Genomic DNA, 8,316 nt, shown 5'->3' with positions numbered 1-8,316 from the left:
CTCTGGGCCTGTTTGCTCATCTCTAAAAGCACGCCACTCTCCTATGCCGTAGAGGGTTGTGAGAACTACGTGCATACACACATAAAACGCCTAGAGCAATGGCTGACACATGGGAACACAAAGTGCTTGCCATTGTCATTACTATTTCTACTGTTATTGAACTTCTACCTCACCTCTCTGTGCCCACGCTGTCCCTCCCAGCCATAGAGCCTCACCCAAACCGGCAGGTTTTGATTGGGAAGGCGCTTTGGAGCGGGTGCATACACCCCACACCCAGGTCTTCATTGGCCCTCAAGGGACTGGAGCAACCGAGGCCAAACCAAGCCCAAATGGAGCCGGGCAAGGTCCTGAGAATCTCTGGGGGGCCTTAGGCAGCTCCTGCTTAGCTCAGCCCCAGCCCATGCCTCTGCTGCTATGACATCACAGAAGCCCTTGGTGACATCACAAACCCGACTCCCTTATTCTGTAGTTGATCAGGGGTTGGGAAGACCAAGTGGGGGCTGAATGGAGATTAATTTGGCTCCTTCCATCCAAATCTCTGCCCACATGTCCCTATCAATGACCTCCAGGGACCTAAAATTGGCAGTCATCTTGGGCCACCCCCATTGTCCATTTCCCAGGAACTAGCAGATGCTACTAACAAAGCCACTATCATCGCAGGGGCTTTTGGTGATGCTTGTTCAGAGGGCTGGGCAGGCAGGGCTGTCAGCTGGGCACCAGGAGGGGTGTCTTGACCTGAAACCAAGAACCAAAATGGTTCACTTACGCTTTCCCCCTTTCCATCCCTACACCCCCACCCCCATCCCCGTCCTGTTTAGCCCCTCCCCACCCCTGGTCTTTTCCCCAGCCAGCTGTGCATAAATGGGGAAGGAGGGGCCACCAGAGGCAGAGCAGGGAGGGACTGGACCGTTGGGATTATAAATTCCAAAAAGGCCACTCAACTCCCGGAGCTGGATCCCCGAAACTCTACTGTCAGCAGCTGCAGTTGCCACCACTCTCAGGACCCTCACCATGACAGGCCTGCTGCTGCTCACCTTGTCTTCTCTGCTCTGCTGGGTCTCAGGTGAGCACCGGGGCCCCAAAGACCTGGTTGATCCAGTCAGGAATTTCATGCCCAGCCTCCCCGGCTGCCCTCCACTACCCACTACTCAGGACCCCAAGCACCCCGGCCCCCAGTTGGCTTAGCTCTCCTGTGCCTGCAGAACAAGGCCTCCCTATGGCAGGGTCCTTGCTCAATTTCTCAAGGATTCACATCTCCATCCTTCAGACTTCTCCCCACCTCCAAGACCCACTCTTCTATCTGGCCAGGGCTCCCAGTCCCCCGTTCCCCACTCCAAGGTTCCCCCTTCTTCGAAACCCTGACAGAAACCCTTCTTAGTTCCCCTGCCAGCCTCACTCCAATACAAAACACTCCAGGATCCAGCTTACCTGCTTCCTTCTCTGTTCACCTGCACTCGGCAAGGTGTCCTCCCAGAAACCTAGGCATTCAGCCGAGAGCTCCTTTTGCACTTCACCCCTCCCATCTATTCCATCAGGGACTTTAAGGCCTTTCCTAGTTCCCTCCTGCTCCTCCCTGGGGCACATACCCCCAAGGACACAAGCTTTTCTGGAGGGAGCCAATGACTTCTTAGAACATCCTAGGGAACCGGGGAGATTTCCCTGGCCTTCTAGGGAGGGAATGCCAGGGCTGCTCACCCCTAGGGTGAGGTGGTTTCACTGAGGTGCAGTCACCTGGCTCCTCCACCAAATCCCTCCTTCACCAAACCTTGCATGCCCAAACCTTGAATTAGCTGTGGTAGGAGTTTAGGGGTGTCACCTTCTATACCCACCCTCTCTATTTTTAAGGTGCTCAGGCGGAATCTGGTGATCTGTCTCCCAGATAGTAATCCTTTCTGTCAGAGAGCTCCTGGGATAAGAGGATTCCATTCAGGTTCCTCATCCCACACGCCTGTTGGGCCCAGGAGGTGAAGAGTACATTGCTAAAGCTGGCCACAGGTGGCTTTCTTGCCGGCCTCAAGTTCCGGGCCATTTGTGCAAGTGTTGTAACATCCATGTTTTTAATATTTCTTCCTATTTCAAGTCTCTGTGACCTCTTTTGAATTCCTTTATCTTCTCCCCCACTTCCTCCATTCCTTCCCCATGGATTCTCACTTTCCACTTATCCCAGTCCTGTATTTATGTTGGTAGCTCTGCCCCTCCTGACTCATTCCCAGATGGAGTGAAGGAAGATATTTAGGGTGTGGGCTGTTCACAGAGCAACAACTCCACCTTCACCCACTTCCACGTTTTCTCTATCATTCACCTGGCTCTGTCTCTGCTGACCAAACAAGTCAGAACACTTACTTCATTGGCTCTCGTCCACCCTATTCCCCAGCTCGGCTCAGCCCAGGTGAGTCAGACAACCCGTCGCCTCAAGCCTGACTTGTGTCTTCCAGCTGACATTCGCTGTCACTCCTGCTACAAGGTCCCTGTGCTGGGCTGTGTGGACCGGCAGTCCTGTCGCCTGGAGCCAGGACACAAATGCCTGACAACAAATGTGTACCTCGGTAATATCCCTTCTTTAGTGGGGAGAGGAGACTCTATGGGTGGCGCTGAGACCCAACTGGGAGTGAGGCTGAGAAGGACAGCAGTGAAAACATTTGGCCAAGGATCATTATGTGCCAGGCCCCATTCTACGTCTTTACCTAAATTGTTTCAATTAATGTTCATGACAACCCTATAAAGTGGGTGATATTATTACACTGAGAAAGCAGCGTCAGAAAGAGACAGTAATGGGTCCAAGGCCTCGTGGCCAGCAAGCGACAGGACCAGGATTGGCGTGAGGGGGCAGGGTGTAAAGAAGGGGAAAGCCGGGGCAGAGTTAGGAAAGAAGAAGCCTGGGTGGGTGCACGCGGTGGGGAGGTGGACACAGGCATGCCAGCTGCCCATCCCAGCTGACCCCACTGCCCACTCTTATCCCCAGGTAAGATGTGGGTTTTCTCCAACCTTCGCTGTGGCACAGCAGAAGAGCCCTGTCGGGAGGCCTTCAACCAAACCAGCCACAAGCTGGGGCTGACCTACAACACCACCTGCTGCAGCAAGGACAACTGCAATAGCCCGGCGCCCCGGCCGGCGCCAGCCCTGGCCCTGCTGGTCCTCACCTCCCTGGCTGGCCTTGGCCTCTGGCTGCTGCACTGAGACACACTGCTCCCACCTGCCTTACCTGAGCCTCTCTCCCTGTACCCCGGCTTCCCACAGTGGTCTCCCCCTAGCTCCCTTTGCTCGGAGTAACATTTCTCCAGACCCTTCACATTTCTTTAATTAGACAGTGGTCTCCTTACCCATCATTCTACCCCATGCCCTCCTCTCTGCTTTTCTCGAGTCCCTTCCCATTTCCCTCTAGACCATCCCAGATCCCCCATTGGCCCCTAGAAGGGCTCCCCACTTTGTGTCCTGCACTGTACTGTGCCCTACTTGGAGAGGGATTGGGATCTGGGCCTGAAATGGGGCTTCTGTGCTGTCCCCCGTGAAGGCTCCAATGACCTCACTGTACGGCTGATTCCCCCACCCTGGCTGCCATTCGTATGCCATCCCCTTGCTCAACTCTTTCCATTTTGAGTAATAAATGTCGTGTCTTCATTAAACGGTACCTTTATTGTTAGAAGACCTATCGTCAGAGGCCCCCTCCCAGAAAGTAACACTCTTATCCCTCCACCCCCAATCCTTCAGGGACTTTCCCAGGTTGGGACAAATGGAGAAACAGGTTTTTCAGGCCTCCATGCTCCTGTCCAGTATCTGGGGGTGGCACACAGGTCCCAGTATTTGGAGAAACAATCCTTATCTCAAATTTAGGCCACGCCTCTGATGTCCTGCCAAGAAGCATGTGCAGAGTGGTGTAAGGGCTCCCAGGAGGGGAGGAGAGCTGCATGGGGATGGGACCCAGGGCCCTCTTTCCAGGTATCAGTCCCTTGCGTCAGAGTCAGAGGCCTCTGCCGGCCTGGGTACTGAGCGGGCACTGAGCAATTGTCCTATCGCAGGCTTATATTTATTTCCTTTCTCAGTTTGAAAGAGTCCTATTGGGAGCCAAGCTGCAAAGGGGGGAAAGGAGAACCATGCCAGACAGCCAGGCTCATTGATTCCTGGTGGCCCCCACTCAGCCCCCAGCCTGCTCCCTCAGTGATCCTCGCGCTAAGGAAGGTTCTCCCTAGCAACAAGACCCAGGAGTAACTTAGGGCAGATTCTCCATTGTTCTTCAGGGTTCAGTGTGTTAAGGAGTGCATCATCATAACTAACTCCACTGATGGTGGGTAACCCCCACACGCGAGCCTTGATGCCCCCATGTTACTCCTTCAACCCTCCCGTCAACAAAAGAGAGATGGAATTTTCCAGTCAGCTCAAGTGGTTGATAGATTTTAATGGCTCACAGAGGAGTGTGTATCTTCTCACCTCAGATCTCCTTTGTTCCCTTGCTCCCGTCCCCTACTGCCACCACCCTCTCCACAGTCCTGGCAAGACCCAGGCCAGGGCGATGGCTGCCACAGCCAAAGTGTAGGCCGGGGCCACAGTTCTTGCCACGGCCCCGTTGCACAGGTCTCCGACGCAGCAGTCCCTGTGGCGTGTGTAAGTCACATCTCCCACCAGCTCTGTTCTCACTTGATTGCAGTGGTGGGCTGTCACGCAGGCTGGATGGTGATGAGGCAAGGTCACTAAGACTGAGAGAGAGAATGAGACTGGGGTGTCGGCCTCCTGGCTGGAGGACTTGCCTTCTGGGCAGAGCAGATGGGATTTCAAGAAGCCCAAAGGGATTCTCTGCCCCCTCCAAAAACACCTCTGTAAAACCAAGTGACCAGAGTTAACACCTTTACACTGTGAGCCCCCTGATGCAATGCACTGAAAAGGAGCGACATCACATCACGTCTACGGCATTCTTGCCAGAAGCCCATGACCTCAATCTAACCGTGAGAAAATATCAAATAAATCCAAATTAAGGGGCATTCTATAAAATAACTTACCAGGACTCTTCAAAACTGCCAAGGTCATGGAAGACAAAGACTCAGAACTGTCACAGATTGGGAGTGACTAAGATGACATGAGAGCTAAATGCAATGTGGGATTCTGGTTTGAGTCCTGGCTCAGAAACGACATGAGTGGAACAACTGGCTAAATTGAATAAGGTCTGTAGATTAATTAGTGGTACTGTACCAATGTTATTTTCTGATTTTGATAATTGTACAGTTGGCCCTTGAACAACACAGGTTTAAACTGCGCAGGTCCACTAATACGCAGATTTTTTTCAGTAAATACACAGTCAGCCCACTGTGTCCCTGGGTTTCACATCTGCGGATTCAACCAACCGCAGACTGATGACAGTATTTTCAAACCATGATTGGGGATCCGCGGCTGACTGTACACATCGTTCTACGTCATTTTATACAAGGGACTTGAGTATCAGAAGATTTGGGGATCCACGAGGGGGTGGAGGGGGTGTAGTGGAACCAATCCCCCTCAGATACCAAGGGACAACTGTAGTTAAGTCTTGGGGGACTCAAAAGTTACATGCGGATTTTCATCTGCGCAGGAGTCGGTGCCTCTAACCCCTGAGTTGTTCAAGGGCCGACTGTACAATGGCACATCTTATACAGATGTACATCTCATACAGAGGTCAACATGAGAGCAAGCTGGAAATTCTCTGTACTATTTGTACAACTTTTCTGTCCATCTAAAATTCAAAAGTAAAAAATTAAAACACATACCTCTTTGGTCCTTAACTGATGCATGAAAGTTGAAGTTTGATTGAATATTTTGGTCCCTGCTTTCAAGGGACAGAGCTTTTTCAACCATGTGTGAGTGACGGGGCCTATGAGATCCTGGAGGGCAACGAGGAGGCAGGTGGCACCACTCGGACAGCAGACAGCAGGCTGCTGAGGGGCTTGGTGCCAGGAGCCAGAAGGGGCTACAGACTGCTCTGCTCTGCCAGCGGCACCATCTGCCCAGGCCCAGACTCAGCCTGGAAGGTTCTGGAAGCAGGAAAGTGTTGGAGAAGAGGGAGAAATTGAGGACTCACGGTTTTCAGATAGCTTGCTCTGTCCCAGGCCCGGTTGGGGTTTGTGCTCCTGGAAGCCACAGCGGTTGCCCTCACCACAGGTGGTCACCATCTCGCTGCAGGAGCTGCTGGGGCCGCCACCACTGCAGTCAGAGCACCTCATGCTGTTTCCTGGCAGGAGAGAGGAGGAGCGGGACCTGGACTCTCAGGAAGCCGCTGGCAGAGGGGGACAGGCTGTGTGAGAAGGGCCTTGGCTGCCTTCTTACCCACGGCAGCCCCCCACAGGGCGTTCAGGGTGCCGAGCAGCAGGCCAACAAGGTGGGGGTTCATTGTGTGTGCCCAGCTGGCGTCGGTGGTGCCGCGCCCTCCCACCCCCTCCCTGGCCCTGCTTTGCTAGCCTTATATCCCCCTTGCCTTGGACTTTATAGGGCAATAAAAAGGGAGGAAAGAGTCTCCCCCAGCGGGCACCAGAGACCCATGGGGATCTGCATCCTCTGGAGTCCCCAGACTCCTCCTAAAATGAGGGCCCCAGAACTCCTGGGGGTCCCTAAGATCCTTTCAGAGGGTACTCAATGGTCTTCCTTTTCCAACCATATACCTGTGTGAGGTCAGATTTTCTTCATCTACTTCAATCAAAACAACATTGTCCAACAGATGGAATGTAGAAGCAGATAGGAAACCCAGCCATCTTATTAAGCCTGACATTAAATAGATTCCCTGAGTGTAAAACGTTGTTGGGAAAGAAGTTATTTTTCACAAAACTGTGTTTTGTTTACATGTAGTAGGTTTATTATTTTAACTTTGAAACGAACCTGTTTAAAATGTTCTGTTTTGATTTCTAATATAGTAAATGTCAATGTAACTCACACCAAGAAAGGCTCTTTGGGGTCTTCAGTAATGTTTAAGAGTCGGAAGTGGTCGTGAGATTGAAAAAAGAGTTTTGGAAAACTGCTGCTGGATGGATAGCTGTGTCTCCTCTGTCCACGCTCCCTCACCCCCGTCTTACTGCTCCTGGGACATCCCTGCCCTTGTTCTCCAGATGTGGCTCTCCTCCTCCCCAGTCTCTTAAACCCATCTTCCAGACTCTACCGTGGCCCCCCAAAACTTATTCCTGCGTCCCTTCCTGGTTTCTATGCCCCAGCCCCACAACCTCCCGCCCCAGTAGAAACACTTCTGTCCCTCTGACCCAAGCATGACTAATTCTTTCCTCCCAGGTAGTAAAGCTGGGAGGGATAATTACTGGGTAGGAATGTTGAGGCTTGGGGAGGGGGGAATCAAAGGAATCTAAAGCTGGGTGGGGCCCTCCCTTAAACAGCTGGTTTTGTGTGGGTGGGTGGGAGGGGATGTTGATTCCACACTGAAACAGATCTGGGCCAGGGCAGTTTAGGAGGGTGACCCTGAGAGACTTAAATGCACACGGGGAAAAGGCAGAGAAAGCTGACGAAAGGAGACGGCTGAGAGTGCAAACAGCCTGAGACAAGAGTGGGGAAGGGAGAGGAGTAGGAGGGAAGGTGACAGACACAATGCTGGATCCCAGATACAGCTGAGAAAACAGAGAAGACCCTCAAAGCAAGAGCAGACTTCAGTAGGGGGCAGGGAAACGGGTGCACAGGAGCCAGGCCCGCCCCGTCCCCGCAGCAGCTCCCGCTGGGGAATCCGGTCCCGGTTCTGCCTTCCCCCCTCCCAGGTTCACTCCCTAGGTGTGTTTGTTTACTGTCCCTCCCTGTCTCACTTGGATGCTCCAACTCTGACTCTCAGGATCTTGGGGTGCAGGTCACATTCTCCCAGACTCCTGAGTCCTGGGCCCAGCCATGAGTACCTCCAGCACCATCCTCTGCACCCCGTTCCTCTGTGGGGCACTGGGTGAAGGGGGCAGGGTACTGTGGGTCGGCTGGGGCAGAGGAGCCAGAGGGCCAATGGGGACAGGGGCTGAGAAACAGCAAGAATAGAGTTGTAGGAGCTTTAGAAAGAGGAGCTACCAGGAATGGCCTCAGCCTGATAGGGTGGAACAGGACTAGTCCCATCAGAGAATAACTGTCCCTTTCTGTGGCATCTGTGACAAGCCTCTGTCTCCCCTGTCCCTTATCTCACCTCTTGCTTCTTTGTGGGTCACCTCAGACAACGTCAATTAGTTTTCTCATCTGTCTCTGGCACCACCTGCTTAACTTCTTCACTGCCGCCTCCACCCCCTGGCTGTTCGGTCATTCTCTAAGGTCATCTCTCATTCACATCTGGGTCTCCCAATCCCTGTATCCCTCTTGCCTCTGTGTCTTTCTCTTTTACTGCACTGTCTC

General features: G+C 53.0%; 2 protein-coding genes across 4 annotated transcripts; one reads left to right on the top strand and one right to left on the bottom strand.

Annotated features, from left to right (window-relative positions):
* The first annotated feature begins 892 nt into the window (after nucleotides 1-892).
* LY6G6C (lymphocyte antigen 6 family member G6C) lies at nucleotides 893-3,560 on the top strand. Its single transcript, XM_033102958.1, has 3 exons — nucleotides 893-1,063; nucleotides 2,436-2,546; nucleotides 2,963-3,560. Exons 1-3 carry the CDS (start codon nucleotides 1,012-1,014, stop codon nucleotides 3,175-3,177), a joined length of 378 nt encoding a protein of 125 aa, XP_032958849.1. The 5' UTR covers nucleotides 893-1,011; the 3' UTR covers nucleotides 3,178-3,560.
* A 252-nt stretch (nucleotides 3,561-3,812) lies between these two features.
* LY6G6D (lymphocyte antigen 6 family member G6D) lies at nucleotides 3,813-8,266 on the bottom strand. Of its 3 annotated transcripts, none has more exons than XM_033102957.1 (3): nucleotides 8,114-8,266; nucleotides 6,044-6,193; nucleotides 3,813-4,691 (listed from the first exon to the last, which is right to left on the bottom strand). In XM_033102957.1, exons 2-3 carry the CDS (start codon nucleotides 6,183-6,185, stop codon nucleotides 4,459-4,461), a joined length of 375 nt encoding a protein of 124 aa, XP_032958848.1. In that variant the 5' UTR covers nucleotides 6,186-6,193; nucleotides 8,114-8,266; the 3' UTR covers nucleotides 3,813-4,458. The 3 variants fall into 3 exon arrangements, with proteins under 3 accessions (XP_032958848.1, XP_032958847.1, XP_032958846.1); XM_033102956.1 differs by lacking the exon at nucleotides 8,114-8,266 and adding an exon at nucleotides 6,621-6,868; XM_033102955.1 differs by lacking the exon at nucleotides 8,114-8,266 and adding an exon at nucleotides 6,289-6,382.
* Between the last annotated feature and the right edge of the window lie 50 nt (nucleotides 8,267-8,316).

The sequence above is a fragment of the Rhinolophus ferrumequinum genome, chromosome 3, assembly GCF_004115265.2.
Source record: "Rhinolophus ferrumequinum isolate MPI-CBG mRhiFer1 chromosome 3, mRhiFer1_v1.p, whole genome shotgun sequence".
NCBI lineage: Eukaryota > Metazoa > Chordata > Mammalia > Chiroptera > Rhinolophidae > Rhinolophus > Rhinolophus ferrumequinum.
Note: the sequence above shows the minus strand (reverse complement) of the source record. Positions and strands in the feature narration are given on the sequence as shown.

Bases quoted from the DNA above. Each gene is read 5' to 3' on its own strand.
- LY6G6C (XM_033102958.1), top strand. From the start codon at position 1,012: ATGACAGGCCTGCTGCTGCTCACCTTGTCTTCTCTGCTCTGCTGGGTC. The intron at 1,064-2,435 runs GTGAGCACCGGG...TGTGTCTTCCAG, and splicing joins TCTGCTCTGCTGGGTCTCAG to CTGACATTCGCTGTCACTCC. The intron at 2,547-2,962 runs GTAATATCCCTT...TCTTATCCCCAG, and splicing joins GACAACAAATGTGTACCTCG to GTAAGATGTGGGTTTTCTCC.
- LY6G6D (XM_033102955.1), bottom strand. From the start codon at position 6,352: ATGAACCCCCACCTTGTTGGCCTGCTGCTCGGCACCCTGAACGCCCTG. The intron at 6,194-6,288 runs GTAAGAAGGCAG...CTCTCCTGCCAG, and splicing joins CCTGTGGGGGGCTGCCGTGG to GAAACAGCATGAGGTGCTCT. The intron at 4,692-6,043 runs GTGAGTCCTCAA...TCTCTCTCTCAG, and splicing joins GAGCAAGCTATCTGAAAACC to TCTTAGTGACCTTGCCTCAT.